Source organism: Pseudophryne corroboree, chromosome 9 (genome assembly GCF_028390025.1).
Source record: "Pseudophryne corroboree isolate aPseCor3 chromosome 9, aPseCor3.hap2, whole genome shotgun sequence".
Taxonomy (NCBI): domain Eukaryota; kingdom Metazoa; phylum Chordata; class Amphibia; order Anura; family Myobatrachidae; genus Pseudophryne; species Pseudophryne corroboree.
The window spans coordinates 370,461,783-370,485,963 of record NC_086452.1 but is presented as its reverse complement, the minus strand read 5'-3'; the positions used below and the strand labels follow the sequence as shown (position 1 = coordinate 370,485,963).

Sequence of the window (24,181 nt, the reverse complement as noted above, 5' to 3'; positions counted from 1 at the left end):
CGTCAAACGCAGTCACGGTAAGTCTTGGAACATACAAGGTCCCTGCTGAAGCAGATCCCTTCTTAACAGTAGAGGCCACGGCTCTTCCGTGAGCATCTCTTGAAGTTCCGGGTACCAAGTCCTTCTCGGCCAATCCGGAGCCACGAGTATTGTTCTTACTCCCCGTAGCCGTATAATTCTCAGTACCTTTGGTATGAGAGGCAGAGGAGGAAACACATACACGGACTGGTACACCCACGGTGTTACCAGAGCGTCCACAGCTATTGCCTGAGGGTCTCTTGACCTGGCGCAATATCTGTCCAGTTTCTTGTTGAGGCGGGACGCCATCATGTCCACCTTTGGTTTTTCCCAACGGTTCACAATCATGTGGAAGACTTCTGGATGAAGTCCCCACTCTCCCGGGTGGAGGTCGTGTCTGCTGAGGAAGTCTGCTTCCCAGTTGTCCACTCCCGGAATGAACACTGCTGACAGTGCTATGACATGATTTTCCGCCCAGCGAAAAATCCTTGCAGCTTCTGTCATTGCTCTTCTGCTTCTCGTGCCGCCCTGTCTGTTTACGTGGGCGACTGCCGTGATGTTGTCCGACTGGATCAACACCGGCTGACCCTGAAGCAGCGGTTTTGCCAGGCTTAGAGCATTGTAAATCGCTCTTAGCTCCAGTATATTTATGTGAAGAGACGTCTCCAGGTTTGACCACACGCCCTGGAAGTTTCTTCCCTGTGTGACTGCTCCCCAGCCTCGTAGGCTGGCATCCGTAGTCACCAGGACCCAGTCCTGTATGCCGAATCTGCGGCCCTCTAACAGATGGGCACTCTGCAACCACCACAGAAGAGACACCCTTGTTCTTGGTGACAGTGTTATCCGCTGATGCATGTGCAGATGCGATCCGGACCATTTGTCCAGCAGATCCCACTGAAATATTCGTGCGTGGAATCTGCCGAATGGAATTGCTTCGTAAGAAGCCACCATCTTTCCCAGGACTCTTGTGCATTGATGTACTGACACATTTCCTGGTTTTAGGAGGTTCCTGAGAAGTTCGGATAACTCCCTTGCTTTCTCCTCCGGGAGAAACACCTTTTTCTGAACAGTGTCCAGAATCATTCCCAGGAACAGCAGACGTGTCGTCGGGGTCAATTGAGATTTTGGAAGATTCAGAATCCACCCGTGTTGTTGAAGCACTACTTGGGTTAGTGCTACTCCGACTTCCAGCTGTTCTCTGGACCTTGCCCTTATCAGGAGATCGTCCAAGTAAGGGATAATTAATACGCCTTTTCTTCGTAGAAGAACCATCATTTCGGCCATTACCTTGGTAAAGACCCGAGGTGCCGTGGACAAACCAAACGGCAGCGTTTGAAACTGATAATGACAGTTTTGTATCACGAACCTGAGATACCCTTGGTGTGAAGGGTAAATTGGGACATGCAGATAAGCATCTTTTATGTCCAGGGACACCATGAAGTCCCCTTCTTCCAGATTCGCTATCACTGTTCTGAGTGACTCCATCTTGAACTTGAATTTCTGTATGTACAGGTTCAAGGATTTCAGATTTAGAATAGGTCTTACCGAACCGTCCGGCTTCGGTACCACAAATAGTGTGGAATAATACCCCTTTCCCTGTTGTAGGAGGGGTACCTTGACTATCACCTGCTGAGAATACAACTTGTGAATGGCTTCCAATACCGTCGCCCTTTCTGAGGGAGACGTTGGTAAAGCAGACTTTAGGAACCGGCGAGGGGGAGACTTTTCGAATTCCAACTTGTAACCCTGAGATACTACCTGCAGGATCCAAGGGTCCACCTGTGAGCGCGCCCACTGTGTGCTGAAAATCTTTAGTCGACCCCCCACCGCCCCTGAGTCCGCTTGCACAGCCCCAGCGTCATGCTGAGGGCTTTGTAGAAGCCGGGGAGGGCTTCTGTTCGTGGGAAGTAGTTGCTTGCTGCACCCTCTTACCCCTTCCTTTGCCTCTGGGCAAATATGACTGTCCTTTTGCCCACTTGTTCTTATAGGAACGAAAGGACTGCGGCTGAAAAGACGGTGTCTTTTTCTGTTGGGAGGTGACCTGAGGTAAAAAAGTGGATTTTCCGGCTGTTGCCGTGGCCACCAGATCCGATAGACCGACCCCAAATAATTCCTCTCCTTTATACGGCAATACTTCCATATGCCGTTTGGAATCCGCATCACCTGACCACTGTCGCGTCCATAAACTTCTTCTGGCAGATATGGACATCGCACTTACTCTCGATGCCAGAGTGCAAATATCCCTCTGAGCATCTCGCATATAAAGAAAAGCATCCTTTAATTGCTCTATAGTCAATAAAATACTGTCCCTATCCAGGGTATCAATATTTTCAGTCAGGGAATCCGACCACACCACCCCAGCACTGCACATCCAGGCTGAGGCTATTGCTGGTCGCAGTATAACACCAGTATGTGTGTATATACTCTTCAGGGTAGTTTCCAGCCTCCTATCAGCTGGATCCTTGAGGGCGGCCGTATCAGGAGACGGTAACGCCACTTGTTTTGATAAGCGTGTGAGCGCCTTATCCACCCTAGGGGGTGTTTCCCAGCGCGCCCTAACCTCTGGTGGGAAAGGGTATAATGCCAATAACTTCTTTGAAATTAGCAGTTTTCTATCGGGGTTAACCCACGCTTCATCACACACGTCATTCAATTCCTCTGATTCTGGAAAAGCTACAGGTAGTTTTTTCACACCCCACATAATACCCCCCTTTGAGGTACCTGCAGTATCAGAGATATGCAAAGCCTCCTTCATTGCCGTGATCATATAACGTGTGGCCCTATTGGAAAATACGTTTCTTTCTTCACCGTTGATACTAGATTCATCTGTGTCGGTACCTGTGTCGACTGACTGAGGTAAGGGACGTTTTACAGCCCCTGACGGTGCCTGAGACGCCTGGACAGGTACTAACTGGTTTTCCGGCCGTCTCATGTCGTCAACTGACTTTTGCAGCGTGCTAACATTATCACGTAATTCCATAATTAAAGCCATCCATTCCGGTGTCGACTCCCTAGGGGGTGACATCACCATTACCGTCAATTGCTCCGCCTCCACACCAACATCGTCCTCATACATGTCGACACACACGTACCGACACACAGCAGACACACAGGGAATGCTCTTATCGAAGACAGGACCCACTAGCCCTTTGGGGAGACAGAGGGAGAGTTTGCCAGCACACACCAAAGCGCTATAAAAATGTATATAAACAACCCTAAAAGGTGTTGTTTCTGTTATATGCGCTTAATATATAAAAATATCGCCAAAATATGCCCCCCTTCTCTGTTTTACCCTGTTTCTGTAGTGCAGTGCAGGGGAGAGTCCTGGGAGCCTTCCTCACAGCGGAGCTGAGCAGGAAAATGGCGCTGTGTGCTGAGGAGAATAGGCCCCGCCCCCTAAAACGGCGGGCTCTTCTCCCGGAGTTTGCGATATATGGCAGGGGTTAAATACATCCATATAGCCTCAAGGGCTATATGTGATGTATTTTAGCCATAGAAAAAGGTATTATACATTGCTGCCCAGGGCGCCCCCCCCAGCGCCCTGCACCCTCAGTGACCGCTGGTGTGAAGTGTGCCGACAACAATGGCGCACAGCTGCAGTGCTGTGCGCTACCTTATGAAGACTGAAGGTCTTCTGCCGCCTGTTTCCGGACCTCTGGACCTCTTCAACTTCGGCATCTGCAAGGGGGGTCGGCGGCACGGCTCCGGGACCGGACTCCATGGCTGGGCCTGTGTTCGATCCCTCTGGAGCTAATGGTGTCCAGTAGCCTAAGAAGCAAATCCATCCTGCACGCAGGTGAGTTCACTTCTCTCCCCTAAGTCCCTCGTAGCAGTGAGCCTGTTGCCAGCAGGACTCACTGAAAATAAGAAACCTAAAAAACTTTTTCTAAGCAGCTCTTTATGAGAGCCACCTAGATTGCACCCTACTCGGACGGGCACAAAAACCTAACTGAGGCTTGGAGGAGGGTCATAGGGGGAGGAGCCAGTACACACCATGTGATCCTAAAAGCTTACTTTTTGTGCCCTGTCTCCTGCGGAGCCGCTATTCCCCATGGTCCTGACGGAGTCCCCAGCATCCACTAGGACGTTAGAGAAATAATGTAAATTTCAGAGTTATAAAAAGGCCTTTTTCAGGGAACTAATAATGAACATACAGCTGTTCTGCAGCAAAGAAAGTAAATTAAGCCTTGACAGTAGACGCAAACAATTCCTACAGGTGTCCCTAGTTAATTACTTGATTACAAACCCATACACGCACGCAGGGGGGGTTTCCGAGTACCTGGAAACCCCCCCTGCCAACCGATCAATTGGCATAGATGACTGATCATTTATTTAACAGCGGATCTTTGTACAAACGAGTGTGCTCCTCACCAAGCTCACACCTGCATCAGCGTCTCTGCCTATACTCCTCCTCCTGCATCTCCTTTTGTTGCCTCCCATGTCGCTGCCTGTCCCGCATCTCCTCCTCTCGCATCCCGAATCTTCTCCTCTCGCCTCCCATGTCTCTGCTTGTCCCGCGTCTCGGCCTCTACCTCCCGCATCTCCTCCTGTCGCCTCCCGTGTCTCTGCTTGTCCCGCATCTCGGCCTCTACCTCCCGCGTCTCCTCCTCTCGCCTCCCGCGTCTCCTCTCCGTCCGTCCCTCTGCCGCGTCTCTGCCTCTACCTCCCGCGTCTCCTCTCCACGCGTGCCTCTGCCTGTGCCGCGTGTCTGCCTCTCCCTCTACCTCCCGTGTGCTGATATTCTCTCAAAGCCTTTGCCGGGCTGCGGGAACTGATAGCCCTCTAAAGCACTGCACATCTCGGGGGACCAGCTTGTTGGACCACAGTGCTTTTTCCCGATCTGCAGGTAAAATATAACTGCTCACGGGCACCTCTTCTCTTTGTGCTGCTGGCTGCTGCTGAAATCTCTCTCCCCCCAAGACCCTTCACTCTTCTCTCTCCCTCCCTCATGCCTCTCCCTCTCCCCATGCCCCTCTTTCACCATGCCTCTCTCTGCCCATGCCCCCTCTCTCTGTCTCCCAATGCCCCCTCTCACTCGTGTCTTTCTCTCCCACCTCTCTCCATGCCCCACACTCTCTCTTCCCATATCCCCTCTCTCTGCCCATGTACCTCCTCTTTCCCCATGTCCCCTTTCTGTTTCACACCTTGGCCACCTGTCTCACCATGCCTCTCTCTCTCTCCTCCTTCCAGTCCTCTTCCTCTCTTCTCTTTCCCCATGCTCCCCCACTTTCTCTCCCTCCCCAAGCCCCCCTTCTCGCTCCATTCCTCTTTCTCTGTCCCTTTCATGTCTCCCTAAGCTCTGTATGTGCGTGTACACAGAAATGGGTTTATATATATATATATATATATATATATTAGCTTACCGATCATCGGGATCCTGGTGGTCACAATACAGACGCCGGAAACCCGGCGGGTGCACCACAATGCCATACCATCTATATATATATGACAGCCAATAAAGAAAGCTGTTATTAACGTTATCAAGTCTGTGAAGTGCCGCTATATCTTGCTATATATATATATATATATATATATATCGCATATCTGGAAACCACCCCCACCCCCCTAAAAATCCTGCGTTTGCCACTGAAACCCCCTACCTGAATAATCGCAGCGTTGGAACAAACTATTATAAGTCCCTCTGAAGCATTATTTGGACAATATTGCCCCGCAGAAAGTAGGCAAAAAGTGAAGAAAGACGGAAAAACTATTATATTATAACTATTATAACCCTTAAAAGTGTAGGTCTTTCCTTTAAAGAAACTGCAAAGAAAGCCATGATGTCAGTGAGTACAGGATGTAGTTACGAGACCGGCGTCTGGGATCCTGACGGTCAGCATACGTCGGGATCCCGAGCGATAGAATGCCGACAGGGGGCCGAGGGCTATTCCCAGTCCACAACACCCATGGAGTGGGAATAGAACCTGTGGCGAGCGCAGCAAGCCCGCAAGGGGCTTTGTTTCGCTCGCCCCCTGTCAGCATTCTGGCAGTCGGTATGTAAACCGCCGGGATCCCGAACGCCAGTCTCGCATTCCCAATGCAGTAAGTACAGCTTACTAATCCATCGATAAGCACTTGGAAACTAGAGGAAACTCTGACAGGACGACGTTCGGCAGACCCAAAGCCAGAACAGAATTAAAAGACAAGTGCAGCTTAACACTGATAAAATTAAGCAAGTCTCAGTTTCAACTGTAAAGAGGAGACTTTGAGCTGCAGGTTCAACAGATGTGGCAGGATGAAAGCCATTGCTTAGATGACAACATAAGAAAAAGAGCTTGCTGACCAGTGGATTACTGAAGACTGGAAGACGGTCATATGAGCAGATGAATCAAAATTTTAAAGTTTTGATTCATCATGCAGGGTTTTTTTGCACCTTCAAGTTGATGGAAAAATGGAACCTCAGTGTGTGACACCAACTACCAAACATGGAGGAAGAAACATGATAGTCTGGGGCTCTTTGGAAGGATCCCGAATTAGTGACTTGCAAGAGTGACTGGCACAATGAGCAAAAAGGGATACCACAACATTCTGCAGTGTCATGCAATATACCCTCTTATCTATGTCTAGTTGGTCAAGGGTTCATCCTACTACAGCAAGATATTGGCCCATGCCTCCAGGCTCTGTCAGATGTACTCGTGGGGAAAAGAACAAGATGGTAGGCTTCAAATCATAAAATGTCTAGCACAGCCTCCAGACTGGTTTGAGATGAACTAGACAGAAGGATAAAAGCAAAGCGGCCTATAAATGCAACACATTTGTGGGAACTTCTGCAACAGTGTTGGGAAGAACTTACAGAAAAATATTTAATTTCAATTGCAGAAACAATGCCGCAAGTGTGTTCAGGAGTTGTATCCACAAAAGGAAGCTACTTTGAGGAGTAAAAAATTTAGATTACAATTTGTTAATTTCAGAGTAGACAAACATTAAACTGCATAAAGTAAACAAAAAAAATGGAATAATGGGAGTGTTCGAAAACCTTTGACTGGTAGTGTATATAAATACAACCTTCAAATTACATAGAAAAAAAAAACAAAAGGAGAGAGGGCTCTGCTCGTGAGAGCTTTCATGCTAAAGAGGAAATAGGCAGATACAAAGAGGTAAGAGGGGAGCAGAGCAGTGGGGTAGAGAGGCTGGAGTCTTTGTAGAAGGGTTGACTTGAGTGAACAGGTAAGTTTATGGCAAGTTTAAAATCCAGGCTAGGTGACAGTCTGATTGAGCATGGAAGTGCCTCCAGGGGAATGGGAGCAGCACAGGAGAAATCCTGAGGGTGGGAGTGGAAAGAGGTGACCAGGGAGGATGGCAGGAGGCAGTTGTAGGCAAAGCTAAGTAGAAAGGAGGCAGTATGCATGGAGATATGGTTGAGAATGTAGGCGTTAAGAGGTATCAAGCAGTGCAAAAAGTGGAGAAGTGGACCAGCGGAAAAGTTGCCCATGGCAACCTATCAGCTTCAAGGAAGCAATTATAAAGTCAATTCTATAAAATTATAGATAAAAGCTCATTGGTTGCTATGAGCAAACTTCTCCACTGGTTCACTTCTGTACTCTTATTTACTGATTGATACATCAATATAGAGTGGTTGAGAACTTTGTGAGTTAGTGAGTTTGATTCTGCACGATATAGGGAGGCAGCTGAGTGACTGACAGAGGGTCACACATTGCAGTGCATGGCTGGCAAGTGACCCTAATTTCCAGAGTACTAGGGTTTAAAGATGTCTTCCTGGAAATGTCCCTAGATTCCAACGTTGGTTGTATGAAGAGTATAATTCCTCTTTTTTTGCCTGCTATACACATTCTTGTTATCTATTCTTATTCTCTTGGTATTTAAAGTTAAGTTTACTCAAAAAAGGAGTATCTAAAAATAGGATTTTAATTACCTACCAGTAAATCCTTTTCTCGTAGTCCGTAGAGGATGCTGGGGTTCCATTTAGCACCATGGGGTATAGACGGGTCCCTTGGGAGCCATGGGCACTTTAAGAGTTTAATAGTGTGGGCTGGCTCCTCCCTCTATGCCCCTCCTACCAGACTCAGTCTAGAAACTGTGCCCGAGGAGACGGACATACTTCGAGAGAAGGAAATACACAGATAGGGGTGAGAATCACACCAGCTCACACTGAATTGAAAAACCATGCTGACCATCACGCAACATGGAGAAATCATGCTAACCAGCATGCAACATGGAGAAACCATGCAAACCAGCATGCAACTTGAAGAAAGCAAGTGAATCAGCATGAAACATGAAGACACCATGACAACCAGCATGCAACATGAAGAAACCATGCTAACCAGCAGGAACTAGAAGAAACCATGCTAATCAGCAGGAAAGAGGAACAGCAACAACTGTACCAATAAGTAACCAAGCAACAGTGCAGGAAAATGAAGCACTGGGCGGGCGCCCAGCATCCTCTACGGACTACGAGAAAAGGATTTACCGGTAGGTAATTAAAATCCTATTTTCTCTTACATCCTAGAGCAGGGGTGGCCAACCAGTCAGAGACAAAGAGCCTAAAAAAATGTGTTGGATATGTCAAAGAGCCGACATCGAGCCGAAGGCGCACATGCAAAAATGGGGTGTGGCCTTGTGCCTTCTAGGCCACGCCCCTGGTATAAAATACATTGAAAAAGTCAGATCCAACAGAAAATACATTAAAAAAGCCACTTCCACATCAAATATATTGAAAAATCCAGATTCACATAATACACTTCAGCTCCCCCGTGTGTCACTCCAACCAACACCCTCTTGTCACTCCAACCAGCACCCTCCTGTCACTTCAGCCAGCACCCTCATGTGTCACTTCAGCCAGCACCCTCATGTCACTTCAGCCAGCACCCTTATGTGTCACTTCAGCTTCCCCCAATTCATGCCATTGCAGCAGCCCCTTTATGTGTACTCTGTTTGCTGGTGGGTGTCTCATCTCTAGTATCTGGCTCCCTCAGTTCTAAGTCCCCGTAGTGCTGCTGCATGTTTTTCTGGAGAGCAGTGGTTACCGGATCTGTTGTGGTCATGTGACTTTGTGTGTTAGGAGCCACATTTGAAGAAAGAAAGAGCCGCATGTGGCTCAAGAGCCACAGGTTGGCCACCACTGTCCTAGAGGATGCTGGGGTTCCATTTAGTGGGGTTGTACCAAAGCTTCCAGAACGGGAGGAAGAGCGCGGAGGCTCCTGCACTGACCAAACCGTAGGTCCCAAGAGGCCAAAGTATCGAACTTGTAGAACTTAGCAAACGTGTTCGACCCTGACCAAGTAGCTGCTCGGCAAAGCTGTAAAGCGGAGACACCCCGGGCAGCCGCCCAGGAAGAACCCACTTTACGAGTAGAGTGGGCCTTAACAGATTTTTGGTACGGCAAGCCTGCCGTAGAATAAGCATGCTGGATAGTAAACCTGATCCAACGAGAAATCGTCTGCTTAGAAGCAGGACACCAAACCTTGTTGGGATCATAAAGGACGAACAAAGCGTCCGACTTCCTGTGACGAGAGGTTCTTTTCACATAAGTATTCAAACTCCCACAACATCCAAGGACTTAGATGTGATTGAGGAGTCAGTAGATACTGGCACCACAATAGGTTGGTTGGTTGATATGAAAAGCTGACACAACCTTTGGAAGAAATAGTTGACACATTTTGAGCTCAGCCCTATCTTCATGGAAAATATGTAGGGGCTCTTGTAGGACAATGCCCCCAATGCTGACACACGCTTAGCAGATGCCAACGCCAACAGTGTGACAGCCTTCCAAGTAAGAAACTTGACCTCAACCTCCTGTAAAGGTTCAAACCAATCCAATTGCAGGAACTGCAGCACCACATGAAGATCCCACGGTGCCGTAGGAGGCACAAAAGGTGGTTGGATGTGCAGAACCCCTTTCAATAAAGTCTGAACCTCAGGGAGAGCAGCCAATTGTTTCTGGAAGAAAATGGACAGGGCCGAAATCTGGACTTTTATGGAGCAAAAGCGTAGGCCCACATCCACACCTGCTTGCAGAAAGAGGAGAAACCATCCCAGTCGAAACTCTACCATAGTAAACTTCTTAGATACACACCAAGACACATACTTTTTCCAAATCCGATTGTAATGTTTAGACGTTACTCCCGTCCTAGCTTGTATCAGATTAGGAATTACCTTTCCCGGAATGCCCTTCCGAGATAAAATCAGGCGGTCAACCTCCACGCCGTCAAACGTAGCCGCGGTAAGTCTTGATAAGCGAATGGCCCCTGTTGCAGAAGGTCCTCGATAAGAGGAAGAGGCCACGGATCCTCCAGAAGTAATTCCAGAAGATCCGCGTACCAAGCCCTTCTTGGCCAGTCCGGAGCAATGAGGATCGCCTGAACTCTTGTTCTTTTTAGTAGTTTGAGAATCCTTGGGATGAGCGGAAGTGGAGGGAACACAGACACCAACTGGAACACCCACGGAGCTACCAGGGCGTCCACCGCCACTGCCTGTGGGTCTCTTGACCTGGAACAGGATCCCTGAAGCTTCTTGTTGAGGCGAGAGGCCATCATGTCTATCTGAGGTACACCCCATCGGCTTGTTACCTCTGCGAATACCTCTGGACAGAGGCCACATTCTCCTGGATGGAGATCGTGTCTGCTGAGGAAGCCTGCTTCCCAGTTGTCCACTCCCGAATGAAGATTGCTGATAGCACCAGCGCGTGTCTTTCTGTCCAGAGGAGGATACTCATTACTCCTGACATTGCAGCTCTGCTTTTTGTTCCGCCTTGCCTGGTTATGTAGGGCACCGCCCTGACGTTGCCCGACTGAACTTGAATGGCTTGATCTTTCAGAAGAAGTGCCACTTGTAGAAGGCCGTCATATATGGCCCTTAGTTCCAGACTGTATACTGGAAGGAGAACTTCCTGACTTGACCACTTTCCTTGGAAGTCTTCCCCTTGGATGACTGCTCCCCAACCTCTGAGACTTGCATCCGTGGTTAGAAGAACCCAATTCTGAATCCCGAACCTGCGGCCCTCGAGTAGGTGAGAAATTTGCAGCTACCAGAGGAGTGAATGTCTGGCTTTCGGCGACAGGCGTATCCGCTGGTGCATGTGAAGATGTGATCCCGACCATTTGTTCAGGAGAGCCAGTTAGAAGAACCGTGTATGGAATGTTCCTTACTGTAAAGCCTCTAAGGAGGCTACCATCTTCCCCAGAAGGCGAATGCACCGACGAACCGATACACGAGGCTGAAATCAGGACATCCCGGACCATTGATTGGAACACCAACGCTTTCTGTCGGCTCCAAATGTGACTTTGGAAGGTTCAGGATCCACCCAAGATCCTGGTGTAGGCGAGTTGAGAGAGCAATACTCTGTAACAGCCTCTCACTGGAAGATGCTTTTATCAGCAGATCGTCCAGATATGGAATTATGTTCACTCCCTGTCTGCGCTGCAGAGGAGTAGCATTATCTCCGCAATGACCTAGGGCAACACTCTTGGTAGTGTCTGGAACTGATAGTGACAGTCCAGCAGCTCAAATCTTAGAGAAGCCTGGTGAGGCGGCCAGATCGAAATGTGAAGGAACGCATCCTTGATATCCATGGACACTAGAGATTCCCCCTCCACCAGACCTGAGATCACCGCTCTCAGAGACTCCATCTTGAATTTGAATTCCCTCAAGTAGGGTTCAATGTATTTAGGTCTAATATTGGCCTTACCAAACCGTACGGTTTTGGTACCACAAACAGGTTTGAGTAATAACCCTTGTGTTGTAGGTGAGGTGGAATTGGAACAATGACATTTGTTTGGCAAATGTTTGAATAGCTTCTAGCAGTAGTGTACCTTCTGTCCGAGAAGCTAGTAATAATCCGTGAGGCGGGAGTACTTGAAACTCCAGTCTGCACCCTTGGGCAACCTAACCGTTTCCAGGGGTTTAGGCAGAATAGCGCCCAGATGTTTAACTGAAATCTCTTTAGTCTCGCTCCCACCTGCCTGATCCCCAGGCAGTGAGGTCCACCGACAAACCGAAGGGTTTGAGAAGGCAGAATCCGAAAACCGTCCCTGGGAACCTGGAGGTGCAGGTTTTCTAGATTTCCCCCAACGTCCTCTAAAGGAAGTGGAGGAACCCTTGGACTCATATTTAAACCTTGTGGTTCAAAGGGATTGTAGTGTAGGTGTAGGATATAATTTCCTGGTCTGTGCAACTGCGGAAGGAAGACATGGCAACTTACCCGCAGTAGGCACGGATATTCACGTATCCCGAGCATTCCAACAGGGCCTCACCCGTGAAGGGCTGACTCACCATACCCTTCTTGGATTCTGTATCCGCAGTCCATTGGTGTAGCCGTTATTCAGGCCAATCTCCTCCATGGCGTCCAGCCGTGAAGCCTGTAGAATCCTGTACGTGACATAGAAACAAGTACATGTCACCCAATAGTGGGTCTCCAAGTCACACCTGCAGCAGTGTACAGTATTAGAGATTAGTCTCAATCTGCCATCAGCCTTAATGAAGGTTGTACCAGGGACAGGTAACACAACCGTCTTTGACAACTTAGACACTCTTTAGGGATGTGGATAATATCTCTGGCTGTACTCATTTCCCAAATTAGGAGTTTAACGCCCTAAACAGTGGGAAAGCAGTATATATATATATATATATATATATATATATAATATCCCTTATCCCTAATAACCTCAAACATATGTTGCCCCCCCTCATATGTCATGCAGTATATGGGCAAGTGTACGCCTGTTAGGGTACGTAATAGGGGCAAGAGGCACAGCTGCGGGATTTCAATCCACAGACTACTCAAAACTGCGGCTTCTTTCCAGTATGGGATATATTGAAGAAATACACTTTAAAGTACACCCTATGGAGGCTACCGCAGGGGGATCTGCCACCAAAGCCTGAGAATTAGTACAGTTTTGAGCATTATAGACTACCCAGGAGAAGATATACATTCTGCAGTACAGGACAAGTCCTTAACATGGGAAAGTGAGTTACACACACACACACACACACACACACACACACACACAAACACACACACACACACGCTTTTATTATGATAAAAACCCCTGCTGACTAGCTAAACCTTAACAGGGTAGCCAGTACATAATTCATTCTACCCTCTTGTGTATAACACCTTGTTACCGTAGTTACGATGTGCTCCCTGTCAGCATGTGTCTGCAGGGAGAAAATGGCGCTGGTGTGTGCTGGATCCGCTCTGATGTAGAAGCTCTGCCCCCTGTAACGGCACGTCTTCCCACTTTCAGTGTTTATACTGGCCTGAGGTGATTTGACTGCTAACCGCGGGATTAGCTCCGGTTAGCATCTGTGACCAGTTTAGGGTATGTGCATTGGCCCAGGGCGCCCCTCACAGCGCCGCACTACAAGTACCGCTGAGCCCTCCAGAGCGCAGTCTGTCAGAGCTGCACTCCTAACCTTGTGCCGCCATCTTCCTGCCGGTGACCCGCTTACTGGGGTGCCGGCGTCATACTCACCACTCCCTCTTCTGGCTCTGTTAGGGGGTGGCGGCCGTGCTGCGGGAGTGAGTGGGCTTGCCATCAGCACCCTCAGGAGCTCAGTGTCCTGTCAGCGGAGATAGAGAACCATTAACCTCTAGGGTTGGTTCCTACACTCCCCCCTAAGTCCCACGAAGCAGGGAGGCTGTTCTAAACTGATTCTGGTAGGAGGGGCATAGAGGGAGGAGCGAGCCCACACTATTAAACTCTTAAAGTGCCCATGGCTCCCAAGGGACCAGACTATGGGGGGTCATTCCGAGTTGTTCGCTCGCTAGCTGTTTTTAGCAGCCGTGCAAACGCTATGCCGCCTCCCACTGGGAGTGTATTTTAGCTTAGCAGAAGTGCGAACGAAAGGATCGCAGAGCGGCGTCAAAATTTATTTGTGCAGTTTTAGAGTAGCTCAATACCTACTCAGCGCTTGCGATGACTTCAGACTGTTCAGTTACTGTTTTGACGTCACAAACACGCCCTGTGTTCGGCCAGGCACGCCTGCGTTTTTCCAGGCATGCCTGCGTTTTTCCGAACACTCCCTGAAAACGGTCAGTTGACACCCAGAAACGCCCCCTTCATGTCAATCACTCTGCGGCCACCAGTGCGACTGAAAAGCTTCGCTAGACCTTGTGTGAAACTACATAGTTCGTTGTAATATTACTTCACGCGTGCGCATTGCGCCGCATACGCATAAGTGCCTTTTTTTGCCTCATCGCTGCACAGCGAACGAATACAGCTAGTGATCGGAATGACCACCTATACCCCATGGTACTAAATGGAACCCCAGCATCCTCTAGGACGTAAGATAAATTCTAAAATATCTAATTCAGTGAAGATGACTCAGCGATGATTATAGTATTTCAAAATCCACTTTCATATAAAATACATAAATGCTTCGTCAGTAATGGAAAATATTTGTAAGTGTTGCAAACTACGGCAGCGGATCATTCAGTAGCTTTGATAAGAGTATTCAATATCTTCATAGACAGAAATAGCAAAAGTGAATACATACACCTTACAAACAAGTATGCCAGAGCACTAAATAGGAGTATCGTATTTCTACCTGCATCATAGTAAAAGTATATCATTTTGGTGTCCATTAAAAATTATTATTTAAATTACATTGTGACTTTGACATAGCTAACGTTTTTTGGTGTAAAAATGTCTAACTACGAATCAGAAAAAGTATACAGCTGGTTAATTTGCTCATTATAAGGTTACCTCTGGAACTGTTCAATAATGTTATACTTCTCAATTATGTCTTTCGATGGTCTCGCCATTGCAAGTATGTTGTCGGTGATCCTGAAAAAGAAAATAATTGAAAATAAATGTTACTGTTTTATTATTAATGTTTATTTATTCGAGTTTCTTTGTGTGTTCAGTCAACTCAATCCCTACCCAAACAGCTCTGTGCCATGCTATCAAATCAGTCTTCCCAAGGTATTTTTCCACTGCTAAATACTGCTGAAGACTACCACCCAATTAGTGCTATCGACACTGATAATGCCATTTTCTGCCTGCACCTCTGTAGCGCATACTGCAGCCTCAGGGGTTGATTGCTGGTTTATAACTGAATAGCATTGGGCACTCTGCTGGGTGTGGATCAGCCCACGGATCTGCTCTATAGTGTCTATACCTGGGATATCCATATTCGTCTGCATCCTTAGGATAACGGCCCTCATTCCGAGTTGTTCGCTCGTTATTTTTTTTTCGCTACGGTGCGATTACTCACAAACTGCGCATGCGCAATGTTCGCAGTGCGCCTGCGCCAAGTAAATTAGCACAAGAGTTTGGTATTTTACTCACGGCGTAACAAAGTTTTTTCATCGTTCTGCTGATCGGAGTGTGATTGACAGGAAGTGGGTGTTTCTGGGTGGAAACTGTCCGTTTTCAGGGAGTGTGCAGAAAAATGCAGGCGTTTCAGGGAAAAACGCGGGAGTGGCTGGAGAAACGGGGGAGTGTCTGGCCGAACGCTGGGTGTGTTTGTGACGTCAAACCAGGAACGAAACTGACTGAACTGATCGCAATGTAGGAGTAAGTCTGGAGCTACTCAGAAACTGCTAAGAATTTTCTATTCGCAATTCTGCTAATCTTTCGTTCGCAATTCTGCTATGCTAAGATACACTCCCAGACGGCGGCGGCTTAGCGTGTGCAATGCTGCTAAAAGCAGCTAGCGAGCGAACAACTCAGAATGAGGGCCATTGTCGCAAAACGTTTACCGATGAACTAGGATGATAGAGATATTTTTGTCATGTGGTTTAATGTGCCCCTGTGGCTCTTTTATTTTATGGACACACCACAATAGCTATAGCACAGAGCTGACCATTCTTCAGGTGGAAAGCTTAGCCATCATGCTGTACGTCATTTATATTCCTGTATGGAATGGATCACACATTTTGTCAGGTTATTATCTGGAATTCTAGTGAGCACTTGATATACAGATCTCAGACAATGGGGGTCATTCCGAGTTGTTCGCTCGTTGACGATTTTCGCAACGGAGCAATTAAGGCAAAAATGCGCATGCGCATGGTACGCAGTACGCATGCGCTAAGTATTTTAGCTCAAAACTTAGTAGATTTACTCACGTCCGAACGAAGAATTTCCATCGTTGAAGTGATCGGAGTGTGATTTACATGAAGTGGGTGTTTCTGGGCGGAAACTGGCCATTTTCTGGGAGTGTGCGGAAAAATCCAGGCGTGCCAGGATAAAACGCGGGAGTGTCTGGAAACGGGCTGAGCTGATCGCAGTGTAGGAGTAAGTCTCGAGCTGCTCAGAAACTGCTAAGAATTTTCTATTCGCAATTCTGCTAATCTTTCGTTCGCAATTCTGCTAAGCTAAGATACCCTCCCAGAGGGCGGCGGCCTAGCGTGTGCAATGCTGCTAAAATCTGCTAGCGAGCGAACAACTCGGAATGACCCCCAATATGAGCAATGACAAAGCTGGGCACACACTTTTACACAAAGAGCTATTAATAGGTCAGAGTGTACGAGGCTTCTATGGGATCAGGAGGTAGGTCAGACAAATATTGAAAAGTACATAAGGTGTGACCTGCCGATCCTGGACGTTGCAGGAGTGATATAAGCCGATTGTAGTGTAATACAACGGTGCAGCATACACACCTATACAATCGTCGGCTACTGACCCGTTCATCAGGTGATCGGGCCATGGATTGTATAGGGGTGTTCCAATCTTAACAGATGTGCTTACCAAGAAGAGTAAAGTCCCTTTATAGCTTGTTCCTCATCGCTCCAGCGAGTGGGGTTTTCATATTTACAAGCGCGTCCTCCACACGTCATTGAACACTGCATGTGGCCCGGGATGACATGACGTAGACGTTCTCCCACTTTCGTGTATTTTGAAGTTGGACGTCTACCACTTCCTAATCCAAAGAGATAAATAAATGTATTACAATTATTGGTTTGAAGAATCTAGCTCTCTCAACACTAAAATATTTTGTTCATCACTCAACTCAAAGTCAAATATTAGTTTAAGTTAGTTTACATGGCATTAGTACTGAATCCAACTACTATATGGTTGATTCCTTGCTTTGGGTTACAAAACATTTCTGCTATTTGCATCATCTTATTACAGAAGCATGTTACACAATATGGATAGGGAAGATGTTGGTACAGTATAGGCAAGAATATGGGGGCACATGTAATAACCTGGAGAATGCATAAGGAAGTGATAAACCAGTGATAAGTGCAAGGTGATAGATGCACCACCCAATCAGCTCCACTAAGTAAATTAACAGTTAGGAGCTGATTGGCTGGTGCGTTTATCACCTTGCACTTATCACTGGTTTATCACTTCCTTATGCTGTCTCCAGGCTTAATATATCTGCCCCAAGATTCCTGCATACAGTAAATACAGTTCCTGTTTGTATCCAGTCAGCTGGTAAGAGCGTCATCTTGGAAGAAAGAGAATTGTTGGGACGCAGTTAATATACCGCCTGACAGGGAAATGCCGGCGGTCGTAATCCCGACCGCAGCCCGGCATTCCCGCTTGGGGTGGTGGGACCACACCACCACCTGAGTGTGAATAAAACCTGTGGTGAGCGAAGTTCGCCACCGGGCCCGAAGCGTGGCTAGCACAGCGAGCCTGCAAGTTCATTCGCTGCTTGGATTCTGGCTGACGGAATTCCACTGTCAGTATAGTGACAGCCGGAATCCCGTTAGCCAATCACCCGTATGTATTCCAAATTGTCATGTTTCTAATGCTGATTAGTGATTTTTCAAAAGGATATGTAGCAGATCAGTGTTGGATTGGGTCATGAAGGGCCCACCAGGGAATGCAGTGTTAGGGGTCCATAACTTAGGGGTGTGGCTATCCACCATTGAAGCTTGGCTAACAATTAGAGAGTGCATTGTCTGGGCCCCTTGATAAATATATATAGTAAAAACAGCTAGTCCATAACCAATAATGTACCATATTAATAAAAGCAATGCACTGGAGAAAATACTCCATAGTCAAGTGCAGTATAATGTAACATACAGCATGTATAATGTATAATTCAAGTGCACAGTCTGGAACCTGTACCCTAGAGTAGAGGGTGGCTCCTCGGGCAGTGGATCCCACCAGGGGTTTCCCCGGCACATCTGTGGGCCAGTCCTACCCTGGAGCTGAACACTATTTATAAATATACAGTTAGAAACAATGCACATATAGAAGAAAAAGTTGAATCAATATGAAAAGATTGTCCTCCTCAGACAAAGGGAGTGCGAGGGACAAAATGCATGGACTGTTTGAGTAGTTCTGTTTGAAAGTGTTCTGGCTTAAAAACAAAGTTAGATGTAATCAAATTGCTTTATATAGACTGATATAAACAAATATTTCAGCATCAGTTTGGCAGGAGGCTCCCATCAGTCTTTGGGGGTTATGTATTAATAATAATCCCAGCACTGAAAATATCCCAACTATGTACTAAGTGAATCCCGCGAGGACAGAGGAAGTGATAGCTCCAGTTCGTCTGAGTTTTTCACATATGCTATAGACTCCTTCGGGGAATCTTACAATGCGCGTGCGCACAGTGTCAGTTTCTGGAGTTTGAGCCAACGCTGGATGGAAGCTGCGGGAGAGGGAATGGAAGATCTAGCTCCTGCTACTATGCCTCCATAGGCTTAAAGCAGTTTACACAATCTGAAGATGTTGCAAACTAACTTGGCCAAACTCTGAAAAGCAAGCAGGAGATGCATAATGCATACCTCCCAACTGTCCCGATTTTCGCGGGACAGTCCCGTTTTTTTGGGACTGTCCCGCTGTCCCACCCGCGGGCCGCAGTGTCCCGCGGTGGGGGGAGTTGGGAGGCTCTGTGTCTCGCTGCCCTGCTTAGCATGCGCACAGCGTCTATTCACTTGAGTCAAAGGGAGAGGGGGCATGCCAGCGGCTCACAGAGCGCTGGGCATGCCCCCTCAGTGACGAAAACGGGGGCGTGGCTCGCAATCGCGGGTCCTCCCGTGAAAACCACGCCCCCTTTTCTTAGGCCACACCCCTCTTTCGGGAACGTGCGCAGCTTTGCCGCGCGTGTGTCCCTCTTTAGAAAACCAAGAAGTTGGGAGGTTTGATAATGTACTGCGCTATATAAGAAACTGTAAATAAATCGATCATTTTACTGGGGCACTGACATAATGTGAGGAGGGGAATAGGGGCAGCAAGAAGCCACAGACTGAGAGTTGTATAGTGGGAAGAGCAGAGTCCCTTGGGGGACAAAAAAGGGCTCCGGCCACCACACAAAGTGGGTCAGGGACGCAAGATATGCCTATATACTAGATCTCCAACCAACGTAAATTAACGAATAACTATGATTCTAATTTACCATCCTCATCCCGTAGCGAAGCACGGGTATTCAGCTAGTATATATATATATATATATATATATATATTAGTCAGGTAGAAAGCAGAACTGAGCAACTTCTGCAGGTCTATAGAGACAACAATAAATGATCCAATAAATGGTCAATCTACAAACTGAAGGTGCATACACACTTGCTGAGAAAATGAACGATGTCGCTCATTTTCACACTTCCTGCACGACGTTGTTCACTTTCTCGGCATGTGTGTATGCCGCCGCCGAGTGATGCGCGGCCCTGCGGGTCGTTAACGACCCTCGCTGACGGCCGTGCATGCAGCTCAATTTGGACCGTCGTCCAACAGCTGCATGCACGGCCCAGCCGCTGTGTGACGTCACTGAGTGATATGGTTGTCACATCGCTCAGTGTGTATGCCCTGCCACCAGCCGCCCCGAGAGGGGAAATACTAGGTGACTTCACTCATAGAGCATGTCGCATAGTGTGTACCCATTGATGTTCTTGATGGTACAGGGTATGTAGCTCCTGTTAATGTTTGTAATAGTCAAACGGTCCGAATAGACAAATTATGGGTACTTTGCTGGCAAAGGTACTAATTTTTCTTGCTATTTATTTTTGTGTATGATTTTTATTTTTTCATTACGCTATTAACTACAGTATGTTTCAATAACATTTTCCTAGTCCCCTTAACAACAAAGGTAGTTAACTGTAAAGCACCAAATTATGGGGCAGATGTGTTAAGCCTGGAGAAGTGATAAAGAAGTGATAAGTGCAAGGTGATAACGCACCAGCCAGTCAGCTCCTGTTATTTTGCAAATTCGTAATGATTGGCTGGTGCGTTATCATCTTGCACTTATCACTTCTTTATCCCTTCTCCAGGTTAATACATCTGCCTCTCTGTTTGGATAACAGACATGTAGTACTCCCCAGTAGCCTGCAGGTGTCACTGTCTGCTTTGTGATAGATGAAGTTACAAAATGTAGTTCTGTACCCAAAGATGTATGTACAGGGTTTTTTTTTTTAATGTCACCCGTCTGAACAAACATGTATATTATAGTAATACAGGTTGAGTCTCCCTTATCCAAAATGCTTGGGACCAGAGGTATTTTGGATATGGGATTTTTCCGTATTTTGGAATAATTGCATACCATAATGAGATATCATGGTGATGGGACCTAAATCTAAGCACAGAATGCATTTATGTTTCATATACACCTTATACACACAGCCTGAAGGTAATTTTAGCCAATATTTTTTATAACTTTGTGCATTAAACAAAGTGTGTGTACATTCACACAATTCATTTATGTTTCATATACACCTTTTACACACAGCCTGAAGGACATTTAATACAATATTTTTAATAACTGTGTGTATTAAACAAAGTTTGTGTACATTGAGCCATCAAAAAACAAAGGTTTCACTATCTCACTCTCACTCAAAAAAGTCCGTATTTCGGAATATTCCGTATTTCGGAATATTTGGATATGGGATACTCAACCTGTACCATTAATGCAATACTTGCCAGTTTTGGCCTGTGCTTTAAAGTGATGGTTTAAGGAAGTGCCACTAAATAATGAAATCTACACTTGTATAGTGAAGCAGTGCTTACAGTGTACTGTTACTCAGAATCAGAATCTGCGTTATTGGGCAGGTGCACTCACATACACTAGGAATTTTTTGCGGTACAGTGCATCGCCAATCAGCAACATGAAGAGGGAATACATAGCATAAGGGGGAAAAACGTAGCATACATTACAAACATTACACGCATGAGTTCATTCTGCAAATTGCAACTGTACGATAGACTCGACATATTATCAGGGCTGGTTCTAGACCTTGTGGCACCCATGGCGAAAGTTTCCTGTGCCCCCCCCCCCCCCCCCTCCCCGTAAAATAGAGCTGGTGCACGCTGAAAGATTGTGCGTCCAAAAATAGTTATTCCCCTGTACATGTGACCCCTGTAGTTCTGCCCCCAGTAGCTGTGCCCCCTGTAGTTGTGACTCCTGTAGCTGTGCCCCAGTAGAACTGCTTACAAACACACACAATAAAAAAAAAACTGTGTCCTGCAATGCCCACTAATGCTGAATAGCAAGGAGGGGGGGAGCCGTCAGTTCACTCAAAGGTTGAAGCCGCGTACTGATGTGAGCGGCTGGCGGGGAAAAGCACGTCCGCAACGGCTCACACGGTCACTGTAGCTCATTACCAATGTAGACACCCGAGACAAGGAGTGCTGTAGGAGACAGGACCTGTGTTGATAGAGGCGGCTGGCGGGGAGACGCACGTCCGCAAAGGCTCATACGGTCACTGCAGAGCTGCATTAGTGGGCATTGCAGGACACATAGCCGAGGACGCTCGGCTTTGGACCACTGGTACTAGGTATGCAAAATCTGCAGTCACTGTGTATAGTGCATCACACTTACTCTGCCCCGGCTGGTCATGGGTTCAGGCACAGATACCAGAGGGTCCCCTGAATAATCAGGTGTTTAATTACAGGTGCATTGTGGGAGTGGACTACAGGTGTCGGTGCAGCGCATAAAGAATTGGGCGCCAGGCCATCTCATAAACAGCATAAGGTTTATTTTAACATCAAAGCAGGGATAACTTCTTAACGCACCTCCTCCAGCACAAAGCATAACGGTTACAGTAGATGACATATCAGGGCACCTCCTCCAGCGCATCACTTAGTTGCAGCGGCATAAACATGGCGAACAGCATTACGTACCAGGGAATTCTGTGACCAGTAGTGCTACACATACCAGGTTACCGTCTCTCTCTGTCCTAGCGAAGACTCTTGTCCATGGGGGGCTTCTAATCACGCCGCGTGGCTTCCGACCACTCCCCAGATACCTCTTATCATGAGACACACCTGTGGCACATTCTTCTCACTGCATCACCCTCTCACTGGATTCTGAGTACTGCTGCTCTCACACTGCGGTGTCTACTTCTGTCAGGTGCCTTGCTGTGGCTGGCATCTCTCCCCACCTAAACATGTGGCGAGCCCTCACTGGGGCTACATCTTTCCAGCTAATCCACCACGTTTCTGCTAGCTAACACACGTACTTCTGGGCTGCAAAGACACCAGGCTGCAAAAGACCATGCTGCTCCTGCATGACAGCCTTTTATAACCTTTTTCTCCCAGGGAGAAATTCTATCTGGGATTTCCCGCCCTGAGTTGCAACTTGGAGAGTCCTGCATTTGCTTTTTTTTTGCAGACTGATCTGTCTTACTGTGAGTTGGGCTGTTAACCCCTTCTGTGCTGCAAGCTGTAGGTTGCTGGCTCAGTGCTATGCAACTCCAGCAAACATTTAACTTTTATTAAAGTCATGCTGGCACCTGTAGTGCCACAGTTGATTTGTGCTTACAGTTCCAGGGTATTACACAGCCCACGGGAGAGGTATCATTATATTTTCACCATCCAGTTTGGTGTTGGCAAATTTACTAAACTTTTGGGATTGCCCATTGCTTACTGCTCCATAATAAATATACCAGCTGAACTTCCTATGATGCGTGTGGACACTCATTTAGAGAACTAAACAGCTGTTGCTTCATTCAGCGTGATATATTTATACATATATGTAATAATCTAGGTGTGTGTTTTATTAATGTATTTTATTGGAACATTATATTTTATTTATTTATAGATTGTTCATTGTGCTTATGGTAAATAAATCTATCTTATACACATCAGCTCTCACATTTCCCTTGGTATATTGCGCTGCCGTTTTTTTGTTTTAATCGGTTCTTTTTTTAAATACTCACATTGTGTTTTACTGCCGCGCATGTATCAGGGACATTTCTTTGTTATTTTATTTGTATAATCTATTCCTGAGGCGCTGAGCAAGCAGTCCATTATTCTTGTCTTTTCCAAAAACTCTTTTCAGCTGTCCTCACCACACTTAATCTGTCACTCTCATTGGCGGGTGTAGTATAGTATGCCGGCTGTCGGGGTCCCTGCGCACAGAATACCAGCGCCGGAATCCAGACCGCCGGCATACCGACAGCTGGGCGAGCACAAATGAGCCCCTCGCGGGCTCACTGCGGGCACCGCGCCACGCTATCTATTCTCCCTCCAGGGGGGTCGTGGACCCCCAAGAGGGAGAAAAGGTGTTGGTATACCGGCTGTCGGGTTTCCGGCGACGGTATACAGTGCGTCGGGATCCCGACAGCCGGCAAACTGAAGACCACCCTCATTGGCAGCTCCATAGCAGACAGTGATCGGAGAACATAGGACCGATTCTATGATCGCTGTGTAGAAGATGAGCACCAGCTTCTGCGGGATGTTGAATTTCCTGAGTTGCCTCAGAAAGAACATCCGCTGCTGGGCCTTCTTTACGACAGTGCTTATGTTGGGTCCCCATTTGGGTGGGTTATTTTGTTTCTGTGCAGGGTAAATACTGGCTGCTTTATTTTTACACTGCAATTTAGATTTCAGTTTGAACTCACCCCACCCAAATCTAACTCTCTCTGCACATGTTATATCTGCCCCCCCCTGCAGTGCACATGGGCCCTCATTCCGAGTTGTTCGCTCGCAAGCTGCTTTTAGCAGCTTTGCACACGGTAAGCCGCCGCCTACTGGGAGTGAATCTTAGCTTATCAAAATTGCGAACGAATGATTAGCAGAATTGCGAATAGACACTTCTTAGCAGTTTCTGAGTAGCTCCACACTTACTCGGCAACTGCGATCAGTTCAGTCAGTTTCGTTCCTGGTTTGACGTCACAAACACACCCAGCATTCGCCCAGACACTCCTCCGTTTCTCCAGCCACTCCTGCGTTTTTCCCAGAGACGGTCGCGTTTTTTCACACACACCCATAAAACGGCCAGTTTCCGCCCAGAAACACCCACTTCCTGTCAATCACATTACGATCACCAGAACGAAGAAAAAACCTAACTGCATAGCAAATTTACTTGG

The 24,181-nt window shown here is 47.2% G+C and overlaps 1 protein-coding gene across 2 annotated transcripts in view; it reads right to left on the bottom strand.

Moving 5' to 3' along the window:
- PTPDC1 (protein tyrosine phosphatase domain containing 1) overlaps positions 1–24,181 on the bottom strand; it is a 203,361-nt gene that overhangs the window by 99,205 nt on the left and 79,975 nt on the right. For both annotated transcript variants that reach the window (XM_063940749.1, XM_063940750.1), the window contains exons 2-3: positions 16,668–16,839; positions 14,682–14,762 (exon numbers count right to left, since the gene is read on the bottom strand). In XM_063940749.1, the coding sequence (XP_063796819.1) occupies positions 14,682–14,762; positions 16,668–16,839 (253 nt within the window). The remainder of the gene's footprint in view (positions 1–14,681; positions 14,763–16,667; positions 16,840–24,181) is intronic.